Source organism: Carex rostrata, chromosome 22, assembly GCF_964058835.1.
Source record: "Carex rostrata chromosome 22, lpCarRost1.2, whole genome shotgun sequence".
In the NCBI taxonomy this organism is placed as follows: Eukaryota; Viridiplantae; Streptophyta; class Magnoliopsida; order Poales; family Cyperaceae; genus Carex; species Carex rostrata.
Window position 1 is genome coordinate 3,107,287 of NC_135939.1, and position 19,772 is coordinate 3,127,058.

The 19,772-nt window shown below is 37.0% G+C and overlaps 2 protein-coding genes across 2 annotated transcripts; one reads left to right on the forward strand and one right to left on the reverse strand.

The window, feature by feature from the left end:
- Positions 1–12,670: 12,670 nt before the first annotated feature.
- LTA2 (2-oxoacid dehydrogenases acyltransferase family protein) lies at positions 12,671–16,197 on the forward strand. The gene is made up of 7 exons (XM_078323861.1): positions 12,671–13,406; positions 13,740–14,048; positions 15,004–15,195; positions 15,280–15,367; positions 15,459–15,529; positions 15,625–15,708; positions 15,857–16,197. Exons 1-7 carry the CDS (start codon positions 12,843–12,845, stop codon positions 15,959–15,961), a joined length of 1,413 nt encoding a protein of 470 aa, XP_078179987.1. The 5' UTR covers positions 12,671–12,842; the 3' UTR covers positions 15,962–16,197.
- Positions 16,198–18,083: 1,886 nt separating this feature from the next.
- Positions 18,084–19,255, reverse strand: LOC144573824 (Copper transport protein family). The gene is made up of 3 exons (XM_078323580.1): positions 18,834–19,255; positions 18,569–18,650; positions 18,084–18,437 (listed from the first exon to the last, which is right to left on the reverse strand). The coding sequence occupies exons 1-3, from the start codon at positions 18,999–19,001 to the stop codon at positions 18,256–18,258; spliced, it is 432 nt and encodes a 143-aa protein (XP_078179706.1). The 5' UTR covers positions 19,002–19,255; the 3' UTR covers positions 18,084–18,255.
- Between the last annotated feature and the right edge of the window lie 517 nt (positions 19,256–19,772).

Here is a 19,772-nt window from a genome sequence, read left to right on the forward strand (position 1 = left end):
AACTGCTTCTTGTACTGCTGCTAAAAATGCTACAAATTCAGCTTCCATTGTGGATAAGGATATGCAACTCTGTTTCTTACTACTCCAAGAGATAGCTCCATTACTAAGTAAGAAAACATAGCCTGAGGTAGATTTTCTTTCATCTAAATCTCATCCCCAATCAGCATCTGCGTAACCCATGAGTTGCATATTTCCTTCTTGAAAACACAACGAATAATCTGCAGTACCTTTCAGATATCTAAGTATTCTTTTTACTGCTTTCCAATGGGACTGTCCTGGATTGGCTTGATATCTACTCACCATCCCAACAGCGAAACTGATATCTGGCCTAGTACACATCATAGAATACATGAGGCTGCCAACAGCACTTGAGTAAGGAACTTTTTCCATTTGTGTTTTTTCATCTGGAGTCTTTGGACACATTATTAAACTAAGACCTTCGCCTTTTGCTATAGGAGTATCAATGGGTTTATAGTCTTGCATATGGAATTTTTCAAGTACTTTCTTGATGTAATGCTCTTGCGATAAAGCTAACATCTTCTTGGAACGATATCTTTGAATCTTCACTCCAAGAATGTATGCTGCTTCACCCATATCCTTCATATCAAAATTGGAGGATAACCATTCTTTAATGATCTGTACATACTCTTTATTGTTACTAGCCAACAGTATGTCATCCACATAAAGTGATAGAATCACAAATTTATCTTTGGATCTTTTGACATACACACAATGGTCTTCATCAATCATTTCGAAATCAAATGATATGATTGCTTCATGAAACCGAATGTACCATTGTCTGGAAGATTGCTTGAGATCATAAATGGATCTCAATAATTTGCACACTTTGTGCTCTTTTCCTTCGGCAACAAAACCGACAGGTTGTTCCATATATATCTCTTCTTCCATATTGTCATTTAGAAACGCAGTTTTAACATCCATTTGATGCAATTCCAAATCTAAACTGGCAACGATAGCTAGTATCAACCGTATGAAAGTAAATCTTACAACAGGAGAGAAAGTCTCTTCGTAGTCTATCCCTTCTTGCTGTGTATACCCCTTAGCAATAAAACGTGTCTTATACCTCTCAATTGAGCCGTCAGCTAGACGTTTAATCTTGAGAACCCATTTGTTCCCAATTGCCTTGCGTCCTTCAGGGAGATCAACTAATTCCCAAACATTATTTGATCTCATTAACTCCATTTCTTCTTCCATTGCTTTCATCCATTTCTCTTTAGCAGGACAAGTGAGAGCCTCTCGAATATTTCTTGGCTCTTCTTCATCTTGCATTACAATCATGTAAGATTCATTTTCGATTGGAAAATGACGTTTAGGAACTCTAGCACGATTGCTATGCCTAATTTGTGATTGTGCTGAACTTGGCTCAGCATCATCTGACTTGCTTCCACTTGGATGAGATACTGTTGGAGGTTCAGGAATATGTACCAAACGATTTGCAACAATCAAATCATCTTGCTCCTCTACTTCATATAGAGAAAATTCCTGACATGTCTCGCCCTTTCTTGGAAATTCATTTTCCAAGAAAATGACATCTCAGGACTCAAATTATGTTACACTCTCACTCGATTGTTCACCAATGAACACATAACCTTTGGAATGTTCAGAGTATCTTATAAATATACTATTTTTACCTCGTGGACCCAATTTACCATGTTGATGAGATGAATCATGAACAAAGGCAGCGCATCCCCAAGGTCTCAGATTACTAAGATTTGATTTTCTATTAGTCCAAAGTTCGTAATAAGTTGAAGAAACAGATTTAGAGGGTACACGATTGAGGATATAGGCAGCAGTCAATAATGCATCACCCCAAAAATTAATTGGCAGATTTGCTTGAGCCATCATTGACCTAACCATTTCCAAAAGAGTCTGATTTCTCCTTTCATCCACTCCGTTTTGCTGTGGAGTATATGGTATGGTTAGTTGCCTTAGTATTCCTTTTTCTTCGCACATTTGTTTGAACTCATCAGACAAATATTCGCGACCGCAATCTGTTCTTAAGGCCTTAACCTTTCTGCCTAATTGATTTTCACATAAGGTTATAAATTTGGTGAAACAAGCAATAGCTTCAGATTTATGAGAGATCAAATAGACGTGACCATATCGTGTATAATCGTCAATGAAGGTGATAAAGTATCTACCTCCATGCCATGCCCTCACATTCATTGGTCCACAGATGTCTGAATGAATTAATTGCAACGGAAATTCAGATCCGGTTCCTGTTCCAAATGGTTTTCTCGCCATTTTTCCTTTTAAACAATTTTCACATGTTGGTAGACTAACCCTTTCAATTTAGCCTAACATGCCTTCCTTGGCTAATCTATCCATTCGTTGCTGTCCAATATGGCCTAATCTCATATGCCATACATTCACATCAACATTTTCATTAGCATATGATGTAATTAAAGAAAAATGAGTATTAGAAGAAGTCATCATATTAATAACATCCAGAATTATAAAACCATTTGATACATATCCATAACCATAACACACATCATCCAAATACAACTTAATACTAGTGCCACACATGTTCAAAGTAAATCCAAATCTAAGAAGAACAACTACGGATACAAGATTCCGTCGAATGTCAGGTGCAAAGAGAACATCATGTAAGAGGAGGGTTCGACCATCACGCATATCCAACTTCCATGTGCCCATACCCTTGACTGGTACACGAGAGTTGTTTCCTACATAAAGTCATTTTGAACCTTGTGGAATTCGACGAAAATCCACAAACAAGTTACGGTTTTAGGCTACATGGTCTGTTGCCCCTGAGTCTACAGTCCACAAAGGATGTGAATCAGCAATAAAAACAGAACTGGAAACATATGAAAAATATGAAAGTTTTTCTATAATTTGTACCTTGCGGGACTCTTTGCATTCACGAGCATAGTGACCCTTCTTGCCACAATTGAAACACTTGATCTTAGCTTTATTATGCTTCTTAAAATTCTGAGAAGCCTTTCCCTTGCCACGATCTTGCCCCTTATGTTTTTTCTCTTGTTTGCCCTTATGACCATAATTTGACTTACGCTTCAGGTCTTGCCCTCCATGAGAGCTTGAACTAGCCAAATGCACAGCAGATTCAGTTTCTTGAGGCTTTGATGCCTCTATACAATCTTCCTCGAATTCCAGATGCCTTGCTGCATCATTGAGAGTTGTAATACTCTCATTGTGGGTCAGATTCACCTTCATGTGTTCCCAAGTATGAGGAAGTGAACGAATCACTGCTTGAAGTTGTTGCTCATCAGTCAAAACATGGTCAGCGTCCTTCAACTCACTAATCATATTTGACATCTCCCTAAGATGTTGCCGCATGCTATGATTAGGACGCTTCTTGTAAGTGTCAAACTTGATGGTGAGTTGTCTCAGTTTTGTAACAGAAGTTCCACCGAACTTTTGCTTCAAAGCAAGCCACATCTCTTTTGCAATCTCATATTGCCTAAACTCACGCATCACATCATTGTCCATACTGTTGGGTTTTGCGCGGTGTGCTAACCGGAAACCCTTTTAGGCTTAAGTTGCGGAATGACCGCAGAACAAAAATTTCTACGGCCAACTTAAGCTCAGGATTAAACGGGGTATGTCAGGAAACTTTCCAAGGCGGTCCACCTTCAGTATTCCTTTGGCATCAAAACCCAATTTAATCCTTTTACAGATCTACTCCATGATTGATTTCTAAAACTTTAATCTACTTACAAATTAAATAGATTAATATAACATATTTATACCTTGTTTCCAAATCACAGTTGGAATGCAGACCGAGCGAGTAGAGCCTCACCAGGGAAGGAATCGACTCGGAGTATCACACGTGTGATACCTCTATCGGTTATCCACCAGGACTAACCGGAGAGCGGTTTATTTCTTCTGCCAGAAATACCGTAAACCGCGGAATTCTGCAAAAACACTATTCACGGGGAAAAGACGAAAACCCGTAAACACGAATTTTCGGTTGCTCAGTTTTATCAATATGCAAAACTGACATACCGCTAAATTCGGTAAAACACTATTCATTGATCCCGTAAATATACTCCACAACAACCCGCAAGATTATACGTCAACTACGTATAACTTTCTTTTCTCAACCGAAACACTATTTGGGAGAGAAACCGAGAAAGAGAGAAAATACCGATTCGTTTCTGCACGAAAAGATACATGTGAATGTGCATATGTATATATGTGAATATATCTTTCTCTCTCTACCCCTCCACCCCTATTTATAGTGTTTAGATTCGGTTGCAAAAGACCAAAATGCCCTCCAAGTTCGGCCTATTTACAAGATATGCCATTGACACCTCATCCTTTTATATGTGAAATGACCAAAATACCCCTTCCACACCCTTCCACATTCTTCTCCATGCTTCTACACATGCAAGGTGGCATAGGTGTGAAATGACCATTTTGCCCTTGTGGATAGGATTGATGACATGTCATCTGGATAGGATCAATGACGTGTCATGCGGATAAGCACGAATCTGAAAAGACCCGAATGCCCTCGGCCCGAACACAAATAATATTCGTATAATTATTCTGAACAATTATATATATATTTTTCTTTCGGTTATTTGTTTCGGTATCGATGACGTGTCATCTGGATAGGATCGATGACGTGTCATGCGAATAAGGACGAATCTGAAAAGACTCGAATGCCCTCGGCCCGAACACAAATAATATTCGTATAATTATTCTGAATAATTATATATATTTTTCTTGCAGTTATTTGTTGTTTCGATAATTTATACAATGTGTCCTGCACATTTATAAATTAACCGGTTAACTTTTATACAACGTGTCATACACGTTTATAAATTAACCAATGTTTTTGCTTGTTATTTTTACATAACATTTATAATTTAATTATAACATGTATAATTAATTATAACCATCTTATCATTGATCATAACCAATTTATAATCAATCAAAATAAGATTCTCCGATTAACTCCTATATGGTGTGACCCAATAGGATCTGTGTTATGTTGGTAAATAGAGTTAAAACCGTTTTAACTTCTATAATCATGGGTGGCGTCTGGCAACACATCATGACCATCCAATTACACAGATGATGCTGTACTGTACAATATCACGATCCAGTAAACAATTTACTTGTGTCTGTTCTTCTGTCTCATAGCTATCAGATTAGTTTCAAGGTAGATGTGTGTCATCCTTGCTAACTTAATCTTTTCTTGATCTTGAGCAGATTATCAAATATAATTACTCTTGTAATTATACCGCTAGCAGATAATCTTACTCTATCAAGGGGCCCAGTGATGCTATAGCTCGTATAGAGATACGAGGGACAAATAGTATTATTGGTAAACTATCACTTCCTCAGCTAAGCTATACATATGGAAAAGCTACCGTTATGACTGCTTTTTACGGACAGCGGTGGATAACAATCACACATACATATTTCTCAGTGGGAACGATAAATACCTCATACTGTAGAACGTGACACTGAATGAAAACATAAATGACACGAACACAATTCTATTTAATGTTTCATTCGGGGTCTGTCAAATACCATGTTTCTAAAACATGTATCTATGTGATTAAAATGACATCTCGTGTCAGGTGGTTTGTAAAACTTAACCATCTTTTAATCCACATACTAACCTTATCGCGGTAATTAGTGTTCCTGCTAATTACCTTGGTCAGTGACCTTTTAAGAGTATATATCATCTATATTATGGAGTTTCACAATTTCAGTCATGAACTCGAAATGATCCATAAATTCAATAATACTCAAGGCAACAAAATGCTATATAAATAAACATTCAATTCATGAACAAAGCTTTATGATAAATTATCGTATTATTGACTTCTAGATTATTACAAACTAACACATACTGCTCAGCAATGTAATGCGAGCAATGGATTTCTTCTTTTTCCAGGACTCATATGCAGCACAATCAGCAATGTGCTTTTCAGTTGTACCTTTTTCTGGTTTGGTTAGAATATGATCCAAGACCGAAAGAACCTCTTGTTCTTCCAGGACATACTGAATTTTCATGGCCCAAATTTCATAATTATCGTCATTCAGTTTTTCATCCTTATTGAGTTCTGCCACAATATTCCTAGATGCAGATGACATTTCACTAAGAAATTACAATTAAACTAAGTTAGGACATATCACAATTTTGATGGCTTAATAGAAATTATTTAATACCTAGCATAACACTTCTAGTTTTACAACAACTGTGAAATAATTTAATAATAATAATACCTATAGATTAAAATCGAAAGATCACTAAGTTTCACAATCATCATTTAATTCTATAAATTTTATTATCATTAATTATTCACTGTGCAAAACTCCCACTGAAAATTATACATTTAATATATAATTTTAACAAACAAAAAAAATCCGTACAACACATAATTAAAATTTCAGTGGTGCTAATATATATAATATATATATATATATATAGTGTATATAGATTATATAGAATATTAATAAAAAAAATTCGAACATAATATATATAGTTTACATTCAAAAAAAATTATTCACTATACAAGAAATATTGAAACTATATAGACTAGAAAATTTATACAAGTCGTATATATAATATACAAGAATCAAAATGGTAACAAGAAAGTTATTCTAGTATAGTGGTTAGTGTACTTGGCTCCCACCCAAGAGACATGGGTTCGAGCCCCAGTGGGAGCAAAAAAATTTCTCTTTTTTCGGGGTTCATGAGGAAGAAATGGACCAAGTTCATTTAACTTGAACCGGTGCGATAGACTGTTGGGTTTCGGGGTAACCAAAACCCGTTTAGGCTTAAGCTGCGGAAAGAACATAAAACAAAAATTTTACTTATAACTTAAGCCAAGGATTAAACAGGGTATGTCAGGAAACTTTCCAAGGCGGTCCACCTTCAGTATTCCTTTGGCATCAAAACCCAATTTAATCCTTTTACAGATCTACTCCATGATTGATTTCTAAAACTTTAATCTACTTACCAATTAAATAGATTAATATAACATATTTATACCTTGTTTCCAAATCACAGTTGAAATGCAGACCGAGCGAGTAGAGCCTCACCAGGGAAGGAATCGACTCGGAGCATCAGACGTCTAATGCCTCTATCGGTTATCCACCAGGACTAACCAGAGAGCGGTTTATTTCTTTTGCCAGAAATAATATAAACCGCGGAATTATGCAAAAACACTATTCATAGGGAAAAGACGAAAACCCGTAAACACGAATTTTCGGTTGCTCAGTTTCATCAATAAGCAAAACTGACATACCGCGAAATTCGGTAAAACACTATTCACCAATCCCGTAAATATACTTTACAACCACCCGCAAGATTATACGTCAACTACGTATAACTTTCTTTTCTCAACCGAAACACTATTTGGGAGAGAAACCGAGAAAGAGAGAAAATACCGATTCGTTTCGACACGAAACGATACGAGTGAATTAGCGGTTTTTCTCTCTACATGCACCCCTCTATTTATAGGCTTTTGAGGAGGTTCGCAAAAGACCGAAATACCCCTCAACATATGCCTATTTACAAGATATGTCATTGAATGGATAAGGATGACATGTCATGTGGATAGGATTGATGACGTGTCATCTGGATAGGATTGATGACGTGTCATGCGGATAAGGACGAATCTGAAAAGACCCGAATGCCCTCAGCCCGAATACAAATAATATTCGTATAATTATTCTGAATAATTATATATATATTTATATTCTATAAGAGAATTAGCTGATTTGTTCTTGCAATACCAGTTTAAATACCACGGATGTTCGCGAAACATTGTCTCCGACCGAGATACTCGATTTACCTCTCACTTTTGGGGAAGCTTTCAAGAAGCCATGGGTACGAAGCTGAGATTCAGTACAGCCCATCATCCGCAAACCGACGGTCAATCCGAACGAACAATACAAACGTTGGAAGATATGCTTCGATCCTGTGCTCTAAGTTTCCGAGACTCCTGGATCAATCATTTATATTTGGTAGAGTTTGCGTACAACAACAGCTACCATTCGAGTATCGGAATGTCCCCACATGAGGCACTTACGGGACAGCAATGTCACACGCCGCTGTGGTGGGGACCCGCAGGTACATATTCACCTACCGGGCCTCAGATGCTAGAAGAGGTTGCTGAAAAGACGAAAGTCATTTTGAGTCGACTTAAGTCGGCCCAAAAGTGACAAAAGAAATATGCAGATGTGCATCGAAGACCATTGGAGTTTCAAGAAGGGGATCACGTGTGGGTTCGAGTTTCTCCCGTCAGGGGTGTACATCGATTTGGCGTATCGGGTAAGTTGAGTCCTCGATATATTGGACCGTTTCAGATTATGCGGCGAGTGGGACCGGTGGCATATGAGCTTGCATTGCCACCAGCATTGGACCGGGTTCATCCGGTATTTCATGTGTCACAATTGCGCCGGTACGTACGAGATCCATCTCATTGCATTGATCATTCCGACCTGCATGTCCAAGATGACCTGTCCTATCAAGAAGAGCCAATGCAGATATTGGACCGGAAAGAACAGCGACTTCGGAGCAAGACAATCAAGCTTGTTTTAGTCAAATGGGGATGCCATTCGACTAAGGAAGTGACGTGGGAACATGAGGAAAGCATACGTGAGAAGTACCCGGAACTATTCAACGACTCAGGTACGCAATTTAGTTCAGAAGACTGAACCTTATTTTAAGGGAGGGAGAAATGTTACGTTACGAAATCTTTACAATAAAATTTCAAAGGGTTAAGTGTGAATCGAAAATCGTTCTAACAAAATAGAAGTTTAAACCTTAATTAATAATTCTCTAAATAAGTAAGTTAAGTGTGAATCGAAACCGCGTCGAAATTTCGAGATTTTGAAACTTTGTAGGCTCAGTGCGTCCGCACTGATGGTGGGTGCGGGTGGCTGACCCGCACTGGCACCAGTTTTCCCTTGATTGGATTTGCAAAATTCTGAAATTTGGTGCGAGTGCGGATGGTTGACCCGCACTGCGGGTGGGTGCGTCCGCACTCATGAAATTTTCTGTGTTGACCTAAAATTTCTGAAATCTGCTAAGTGCTGAGTGCAGATGGGTTGACCCGCACTGCAGTACAATGCGGACGCAGTAGGCTCAGACTTTTTCTGAAATTGTGCCGAAAATTGACTAAGTGCCAAGTGCGGATGAGTGTGTCCACACTCGGGGATTTTCTGTGTTAAATTTCATATTCTGAAAATTGACTAAGTGCCGAGTGCGGGTGAAGTGACCCGCACTGCAGATGAGTGCGTCCGCACTGAGGGTGATTTTAACCCAAAACCCAGATTTTTCTTTTTCTTCCTTCTCTTTCCCCTCCACCCCTCCTTCCTGTGCTTGTGTGTGTTCCGCCAAAGTGAGATAGAGAGCTCCAAAACCCTCCAAAGCTTGGGAAATCGAAGGTGGAGCCGAGAAATTGGTCTTGAATCTCTACTAGCTCTCTTATTCGGTATTCTCTTCTCTCCTTCCTTCTCACTCACAACCCGAATTTCTCAATTTCTCGGATCTTCATTTTAAACCCGAGACTTGTGTTTGAATTGCTTGTAGACTAGTTCCTTGAGCTTCCTTGGCTATTAGTTGTTGCTTCTTTCCCCGATTTCAACTCAATTTTGGGATTTCAATTTTTAGGGTTTTCGTGCCAAAACCAAATTGGGAATAATCGTGAACTGTTTAGTTTAATCCCACCAATTAGACTTGTAATCGATAGGATTGTCTCTTGATCTTGAATTGCTAGAACGTTTAACGGCTAATTTGAGGTTTTGACCAAATTAGAGTTTAACCAATCGGTAAATCGAATTGTTATGAGAACCAATGTTAAACCAACTATATGTGCAATATAGGCGTAGGCTCGGTTGAGCAAGACCTTGCGGGACACTTCGAGACGTCTGATCCATAAGTAAGCAGTACGCTCGTCGTAATCAGGTGCGGGATTCTTGGACTTGTTTGATATTTCATTTTCAGGAATTAAACTGTTCGTTTGTCATGTTGAATGCTTAATTGTTGCATATTTTGGAATTCATGTTGTATATTGATTCTTGCATAAATGAGAATGATTTGAATTGTTCGGTTAAGGTTATTTGGCATGTTGGTATGGTTATTATTTGATTAGTTCTATTAATTGTTCTTTATGTGAATGAATCTGCTAGGCCGACCTGTTTAGGTGGCTGGATAAGGTGACGGTGACCTATCCGTTGACTGTTCTGAATTTGCCAGGCCGACCTGTATAGGTGGCTGGATAAGGTGACGCTGCTGACTTATGCGTTGACCTGTTATGAATTTGCAAGGCTGACCCGTATGGGTGGCTTTGATATATTTGCTTGAAATTTGCAAAGTTGACCTGTATAGGTAACTTTGATTCCATGTGAATGCATTTGTCGAGTTGAGCTGTATAGCTGACTTGGAACCAGACTTTAGGAAATGGTTAAGCCAAACAGCTACAGATGGGTGTCAGATAAAGGGTCCAGCTCGGTGGGACGTCTGTAGGTGTCAGTAACCCTACAGACGAGGGTTTGATAAAGGGTCCAGTTTGAAAGAACATCTGTAGTTGCTACAAGCCCTAATGAGTCGAGTTAAGCCAACTACGTGTTTATTTTGAAATTCATCTTGAAAATTCTGTAAACTGTGATTCGGTTTATTATTTGTTGTCGAGCATATGCATTCTTTTTTATTATTATGAATATGAATTGATTTGAATTGCTATGGTTTGGGTTTCATTTTTTAATATGGAGTTTGATTGCAAGTCCAATAATCTAACTGTGGCAAATATCGCACTGAGAATTTATTCTCACCCCCACCCTTCGGGTTATTTTACAGGTACTGGTGAGACTGATTCCGGAAAGGCACGTGAGTAATAGGCCTTAGTAGTCTACCATCATATGACCCTAGATAGGTTTTGTTGTATAGCTTTAGGGTAGGCCTCATGGTGGGTATCCGGGTGAGATACTTTTGGATGTATTATATTCTGACCAGACTGTGTACTATGATTTATATTTAGAAACCTGTTTTATATTATTATTGTATGACTGAATTGTTAATTGTCTTGTAAGAATACACGGTGTTGTATGCTTACGGCGGGGTACTGTTGCAACCCGTGGCCGTGGGGTGTGACATTAATAAATCCAACAAAACCGTTAGATGTGATCTCTACTATAAAATGTGCTTGGAGACCAAATTTTACATTTTTTGAAATTTTTTTACTATTTATTAAGATAGGTACAAAAACTAGTCAAATTCAGCTCATTGAATTTTGTACCCATCTTAATAAATAGTAAAAAAATTCAAAAAATGTAAAATTTGGTCTCCAAGCACATTTTATTGTAGAGATCATATCTAATGATTTGGATCGACAATTTGGACTTTAAAAATGTAGAAAATGCTTGTTGTAACTTGTTGTAACTTGTTGTAACTTAAAAATTGTTGTAAATTAATCCCTTCTCATTATATATACATATATATTATTAAAAAAAACTCAAATTACTTTATAGCTCAGCGTAGCTCATCTCCATATATTATATATACATATATACATATACATATATTATAAAGAAAAAAAAACCCTAAAACCTTATTATTTTTAATAAAATATTTTAAAAAATGAGTAAAAATAAAAATGTCGGTGCTGTGAGGATGACTGGGCTTTTTATATTTTCAAATTATAAACAACTTTAACACATGAGATGATTGGACTTTTGTGTTTGCAAATTATAATACCTATGCAGATGTAATACATCTCTACTATTAAATGCTCATAGCGACTTTTTAATATTAAACTGTATCAAATATTAAAGTGTGTTATTTTAATATACATATTAAATATATAATATTTAATAAAAAAATCCATATATACAGCTGCATATCATATATGTCTTCCGCATACTGTATAAAAAAAACGTATTTTAAATCACTGCATAGAACACTAGCTAACTCAAATTATCTCATCTAAAAAATATATATATCACCGGCCCAAATTACACGCGTAGGCCAGCAATCCGTCAACATAGAAGGATCATTAAATGCTGATTCAGCCCAGGATATGACCACATCAACTTCTGGGCCGGGTTAACTGAATGTCGGAGTTTTCAGTGAATTTTTTTTAGAAAATCTTGACAGTGAATATTTTAACAGAGTAACCTTAGCTTCATGCAGCGCACGAACTATAAAATCAAATTAGCGCTGTATATGGTTCGTCCTCTGCATGAAGCTAATACTGCTCTGTTAAAATATTTACTCGGAATTTTCCTTTGCAGTACTCACTGGAGAGAAGCGGGTAAATTTCGCTGTATGTCACTAAACTTTGTTATTTGTCACGAATTGGTCACTCAAGTTTGATTTGTCTCTTTTGAGTCACTCAACTTTGTTATTTGTCCCAATCAAGTCTCTCTATTTTTTTCATCCAAAATTTTAACGGAATATACTAATTCCGTTAGTATTTTGGATGGAATATGCTAATTCCGTTAATATTTTGGAGGGAATGAGTATATTCCGTTAATTTTTTGGATGGAATAAGAATATTCCGTTAAATTTTTGAATGGAAAAGTATAGAGAAACTTAATTGGGACAAATAACAAAGTTTAGTGACTTAAAAAGAACAAATTAAACTTGATTAACCAATTCGTAACAAATAACAAAGTTTAGCGACCTCCAGCGAAATTTACCCGGAGAGAAGCGCACTCCAGTCTTCAACTCAAGCTAGAGCGTCGATGTTTACAAAGCTAAACTCCTCTAAAGCCCCTCACCTCGTTACCTCCGCCGGGTCTCTAAAAACCATCACTCTCTCGTCTCTCCATCCCACCAATCCCGGCACCTTTCCGCATTCCATACTCCGACAATGGCGACGTCTCACATCTCTTCCTCTTTCACCTCCTCCCGGATCCTTCCCGTCCGCTGGCTCCGCGCTGTCCCACGCCGCTCGCGTGTCCTTACCGTCCAGGCCAAGATCCGGGAGATCTTCATGCCGGCGCTTAGCTCGACCATGACCGAGGGAAAAATCGTATCTTGGACCAAATCCGAGGGGGATCGACTGTCGAAAGGGGAGAGCGTGGTCGTGGTGGAGTCCGACAAGGCTGACATGGATGTAGAATCCTTCCACGATGGAATCCTCGCTGCGATTGTGGTGTCAGAGGGAGAGAGCGCCCCGGTAGGAGCGGCGATTGCTTTCCTTGCCGAGACTGAGGAAGAGGTGGCTATGGCCAAAGCCAAGGCTGAGTCAACTTCCAGTGGTGGTGGTACTGCTGCTCCTTCTGGTGGTTCAGCTACTGCGGTTGAGACTGATGGAAAGGTTACGTCTGCTCCAGCCGTGGCTGCTCCGACTCCTGCTGCGACGGCTGTTGCTGAGGGACCAAAGAAGATCGTTGTCACGCCTTATGCCAAGAAGCTCGCTAAACAACACAAGGTATGATAGTTGTTTAAAAATCAACTTTCAAGTAGAGATTGGAAGAAGTAGGAAGAACAGATGATCGTGATTGCCAACATTTTTGGAATAATTAGAACTCATTCTCTATACCATCTTGGAAATATTAGATGTTGCATACGATCAGGTTGATTACTATTGTTTGTTCAAGTGATTTCCGTGAGTAATAGCCGACCACCAATTCAAACTTATAGTCAATTGTGCCTCCTAATACAATATACATTTGCATGCAAGCAACCCATAACAACCAATTGAAACAATGAGCAAAAGATTAGCCTTAATAAAAAAAAATTAAAGTAAATCAGTTGATGACAGGTGGACATCAACAAGGTGGTGGGGACAGGATCATACGGGAGGATAACACCTGAAGATATTGAGGCTGCTGCTGGGATCCAATCCAAAAAGCCAGCACCAGCTCCTGTAACTCAAGCTGCTTCAGCTCCAGCAAAACCAGCTGCTGCGGCTTCAGCATCTCTGCCTCCTCCACTTCCAGGTTCTAGTGTGGTCCCTTTCACTACAATGCAAGGAGCTGTCTCCAAGAACATGATGGAGAGCCTCTCAGTGCCGACTTTCCGGGTTGGGTACCCAGTAATGACCAAGGCTCTTGACGATCTTTATGCAAAGGTACTTGGGTTATTTTTTAAGTTTATGTACTATCAGATAAATTAAATTTCGGTATGCACCTACTTTGCAAAACTGATTCACTGAACTTGCATTATAAAGGCAAACCAATGTCACTAGTACCAGTATGTTTCTATTGATGTAAATATAGCCAGTATAGGACATGGCTAGCTAGTTGTATCTCTCTGCCTGTCGTGCTGTGCCCGACCAAAAACCCTTAAAAAGGAAGACTAAGACAGATCAATTAAAAAGTGGGATGCTAATAGTCACCCGGGTTGTTAACCCTTGGCTTGTGCATCAATTGCATCATGCTAGGTTACCCTTTTTTTGGCAATAACCAAATCTATTGTTAATGTAAATGTGGATCTAGTAGATAAGTAGTGTAAATCTGCTACTCTCAACTGTTAGTAACAACTGCAATGACTCTTAATTTGATGGGGTCACTCTTGAGTCTTGATGCAATTAAGTGCCAACCATGCTGGATCAAAATTTTAATCTGGACAATTGAAGTTTCTTTTAGATAAATGATGTATCAACCTAATATAATTGAATTTTAAATGTAGATAGAATAGTGCCAACCTGATTAAATTTTAAACGTAGATAATCATAATGCCAACCTGCATTGATTAAACTGATAACTTGATTATCAAATGCCCAGGCTTGTGAAAACTTGTTCCTATTGAAGTGTTCAAATGCCAGACAACTTTCACCCAGTACACCACTGGGCATCTGCTTTTCCGTGTTCTATTCTTGTTCTTAACTGTGTGTTTATGCATGTTGTTAACTGGTTAGGTTGGTATCGACCCGGATTATTTGAATTACCTGCTTTGGAGAACCACATTTTTAACTTTATAAGTCATTCTCATGATATGAACATATATATGCAACATGTCTGGTACTGTTTTATAAATGCTTGTTTTCTGTGAAACAACAATTAATCTGAAAAATGTGTGTGTAGCTGAAACCAAAGGGTGTCACAATGACGGTTCTATTGGCAAAGGCAGCAGCTATGGCACTAGCACAACACCCGATCGTGAATGCAAGTTGCAAGGATGGAAAGAGTTTCAGTTACAACAGTAGCATCAACATTGCTGTTGCTGTGGCCATGGATGGAGGCCTTATCACCCCTGTTTTACAGGATGCCGACAAGGTTTTCAATTTGGATCAAATTTTGTAATTGTTGTCTTGTACTCTGATTACTGTATTATTGATTGGGAATGTAAATGCAATGCAGTTGGATCTGTACTTGCTATCTGAAAAATGGAAAGAGTTGGTCAAGAAGGCCCGTGCTAAGCAGCTCTCCCCCAATGAGTACAATTCAGGTTATGTTTACATGCTTGCTTAAAATTTTCACTTTAAAAGTTGAAAAATGTGTTTCCTAATGGCTGATTGGAAGGTGATTTAAATGTGTAGGTACATTTACCCTCTCAAACTTGGGTATGTTTGGGGTTGACAGATTTGATGCCATACTTCCTCCTGGTCAGGTGGGCTTTTTTATTTTACTTTCATTTTACTTCTATAGGACCCTTTTTTTTTGTCATTCCATCATGATATAAAATGTCTTTGACTATGTAACCAGGGAGCAATTATGGCTGTTGGAGCCTCGAAACCTACCGTTAGTGCTGATAAAGACGGCTTCTTCAGTGTCAAGAATAAAATGCTGGTAGGTGTTGGATTTTTATCATCTTCATTTCAAATGTTTTATATAGGAACAATAGAATTTTTTGTGTAGTTTCTTACTATATTACAAAAGATCATGGATTTTTGTCAATTAATAAATCATATTTTTTTTCCCTTTAAAATTGATGTAGGTGAATGTCACTGCTGATCATCGAATTATCTATGGTGCTGACTTGGCAGCATTCCTCGAGACTTTTGCAAAGATTGTTGAGAACCCTGACAGCTTGACTTTGTGAGGCTATTCTGCTAATAAAGTAATAACGGTGGGTGTTGTAAACTTCAGTTTGTTAAAATATTCATGTTGAGGCCTGTTTTGCTTGTGGAGTTTCTTTTTGGAATAAGTATTTAGATGTTAAGGATTTTTTTTTTGTTTGGGAACTAGGTACTATTTTGTATTTTGTATTTTTTTTTCTCCTTGAAGAGGAATTTAGAAGGTGCCAATTTCCATATGAAGTGAGTATTTTTCTCCCCTTTATTGGGATACCTTATTCTGTCTTTATAGAACAGCATAATAATAGTATGCCGTCTTTTGATAGTTTGGACCTCTAGCCCCAAGTATCGCTTTGCTCAAATTTTAAATTTAGTAAATTGGGAATCTATTGTGTGTTAGCTTGATCTTGCATTAACAGCTTAACACCCTAATTACGGTGCTCTTGGTAACCCAGGTATGGAAGCATTAATATTTTAAAATCATGAGATATGAGTGTCAAAAAAGATCAAATTATAATTTGCATTTAAAGGAAAAGGCAAGGTAAGATATCACACAGGGAAACAAACTATAGAATATTATGTAATGTAACAAAACATGTTTCCTTTTTCGACACGTGTTGTCCCAATTTACCGGTCCTAACAGTTAGTTTGATTTATGGTTGGAACAAAATTGCTAATTTATTAGATAAATTAAAACACTGGCTATCTTCCCTTCTACTAGGCAGGAAATTGGGTTGGTGAACAAATGCTCCTTGGAAAAGCTAGTTCTGGTGAGAAGTTGCCACAACTGTTTTTGTTCAATCTGAAAACATGGCCTTGTGCGGATGTTAATAGGCTGCACCTATCATATAAAAAATGCAAGTTCAAAATTTAGTACATATCATTAAATATCAAGGTTCTAAGTAGCGATTATAGCAGCATAGCGGAGCAACCAAAAATAAAAGCTATTGCGAATAGTGTAGCTATAGCGGAAGCTATCATACATAACGTTTTTACCTTTTCAAATTTTATATTCTATATTTTTACTAATTATTAACATAATCAATATTGAAGAATTAAAGTAACAACTAAATGACAACTAATCTAAGTCTATACTTTTTATCAATTATGCAAATAAGAAGGCAAAAAAAAGATCTAAAGAGTAACATTATTTAATAGTTCATACTTCATATTATTACATATTATAATAGATGAAGAGCAATTAATTTTATAAGGTAAATGAAGTCAGTATACATATTTAAATATTTTATATATTATAATAATAATCAAAATCAGTTTTCAATTAAAACGAATGGTAATAATTTTACAAATGAATACTATATGAAGAGCAATCAAAAGGAATAATTAATATTTGAATATTTCTCGATATCGAATGAGAGAATAAATCACAAATAAAAACAGAAGCACGTAGTTTGGTTTAGCATACTTATCGTAGAAAATCATGTAGTATTAGAAATAGAAATAGAAGTACAGAAGCCCATATAAATTGCAAAAAAAAAATCCATGTAACATAGTGGTAGCAATAGCGCGTCGTGCATAGCGGAAATAGCGGTCAGCTATTACAGCTATAGTGGTTTTGTGGCTGAGTTAGCACACTTTTATCTCATAACTTAGCGTTATGGTTCAAAAAGCTATAGTGCCGCTATAGCTTGCTATTTAGAATACTATTAAATATGACTTAGAGGATTTCGACCATTATCTCATTGTACGAATAATTCTTTTTGCTAAACTCTATAGTTAATATTTGATGTGTTCGAAGGGTTCTTCAATTACTAATTTCAACGAAAATAGGAATATATAAATCATGCATTCTTATGTGAATGTTTTATCACTGAGTACATTTCATGGGTTATCAACCGGTCCAAGTTTTGAAAGTGGGAATTTTTCACTTAACAATTGTAATTTTCAAAAAATATTACATATATGAATTAAAATGATACTTTTTTCCCAGTTTAGTATACATTAAGAGTGCCCAAATAAGTGTGATATTTCAAAGGAATAAAGTTCGAATATATTGGAGATGTTCTATACTTTCGCTAACGATCCATGAACCATGATAGGTCACTTTCAAATAAATGAGGAAAATAAATATTTTCTCGGCCTTGTTATTGTTACATTTATTTTTAAACACTGGAGGAAAAGGAAGTATGAAACTCAACTAAAACTGATAGATAATAAGAGTATAACCCTACTTAGACTAATCTTTTTTTCTTTTCTTTTTACATACTTTTTTTGCACAAAGCCTTCTACATGCAATAAATGGCAAACACACAAAGTCTGCTGTCACTACTAATTACATCAAGGTAAATTCAGGATTTGTTTACGGTTGCGAAGGCCTGTGACCGGCAATCTCTTGGCCCGCAGCTTCGACTTCCTTGATATCTAGTATCTCAACTCTTCGATTGGTCTTCTTTCTGATCTTGATTGCCACATCTTGAGGGTTGAACACGCCGCAAACACTCACTCGAGATTGCTTCTTCTCTATTAAATGACTCTCCAACTCTAGAGGAATTTAAGAAAAAGATGAAGAAAAATAAGAGAGAGAAAGGCAACCGATTCTAAGATCAATAGAAATGGATATTTATCATTTTTTTCATTTTATAGAATAGAAAACTTTAAAGTTTAAACCAAACCTTGCATTTGGAGAAGAGCGCTTCTGATTTTCCTGTAGCATCCGTTGCAGTCTATGTTCATCCTCATAGTCATGCAAATGAACTGTAAAAACCAAATGATCATAAAAAAGGAAAAAGAAAAAAACTTCAACAACAACAAATATATATAATAAGAGGTACAATGGAACTTAACTCTAAAGAGATTGCTAGTTCATTTTACAAAACTCTAAACAGTTTGTCAAAATTATTTCCATAGAAAGAACAAAAAAATCAGTAACTATCTTGCCCTGTGGGTGTCTGTCATGAGGAAGCTCTTGGAAGGAAAAGATAGCTCTGGCTTTTCTGGCTGAAAAGTTGAGACTAGAAAGCTTAGAGTGAGAATTTTAGAGAGTGGGGAAAGCGAATTTGAGAAGTAGGCTTTGATGGCTTTTCTTGTACCACTGAGGGGGGCCATTGCTTAGAAGATTCGTTACACAGAATCAGATTCTCAAAAGATAATAGAGGAAAGGAAAGGTAGGCTTTAGCGTGTAATTCTTTTTTCCTAGTTCTAGGCTTTCTCATTGCATGGTTTCTTGCGGTTCTTGTGGGATGGTTTTCTGACTTTGTTCTGTTGTTCACCTCATAAGGTTGCGGGGGTTGCAAATTTTATAGGTAAATTGCACGGCAAATAAACTCTATGCACGGTTTAACCTAGTTTCCTTGGAACAGTTGTTGTGGGGAAACAACAAGAGAAAATAATAACAATATCAGTTCAAAAATTACTCAATATTAAATTAAAAATATATACCAAATTGGGGGAAGATATATGGATCAGATTTGGTTAGATGTCCATTTGTTAATACAAATCAGTGGTCCCCACCGGCTACCTTGAGTAGTTAAGCTGATGGGGTGGATTAGTTAATTATAAAGTAGTGGAATTTTAAGATTTTCTATTTATTGCGTGTAAAATGGGCCTTAATTAGTTATATACTTCTGCAATTCATCTTTTTGTTGGACCAAAGCCAGCAGATTTTATTTTTTATTATTCAAGTAATAATTTTCTATACCCGTCCGTCTTTCGTAGAAAGAAATAGAGGGTTCAAATACCTTGGGTTTAAGATATTAATTTATATATTTTATTTTTATTTTTAAAATCTAAATAGTCGATCTAAACATATCTAACATGATCTTCATATTATAATATATTTGAAGACCAACTTTTATATTTTTTTGAGAACCTTTTACT

Excerpts from the sequence above, each read along its gene's own strand:
- LTA2 (XM_078323861.1), top strand. The coding sequence starts at position 12,843 with ATGGCGACGTCTCACATCTCTTCCTCTTTCACCTCCTCCCGGATCCTT. Across the intron at positions 14,049-15,003 it reads TTGACGATCTTTATGCAAAG|CTGAAACCAAAGGGTGTCAC; the intron begins GTACTTGGGTTA and ends ATGTGTGTGTAG. Across the intron at positions 15,368-15,458 it reads CCCCAATGAGTACAATTCAG|GTACATTTACCCTCTCAAAC; the intron begins GTTATGTTTACA and ends TTAAATGTGTAG.
- LOC144573824 (XM_078323580.1), bottom strand. The coding sequence starts at position 19,001 with ATGGCCCCCCTCAGTGGTACAAGAAAAGCCATCAAAGCCTACTTCTCA. Across the intron at positions 18,651-18,833 it reads TCATGACAGACACCCACAGG|TTCATTTGCATGACTATGAG; the intron begins GCAAGATAGTTA and ends TGGTTTTTACAG. Across the intron at positions 18,438-18,568 it reads CGCTCTTCTCCAAATGCAAG|AGTTGGAGAGTCATTTAATA; the intron begins GTTTGGTTTAAA and ends AAATTCCTCTAG.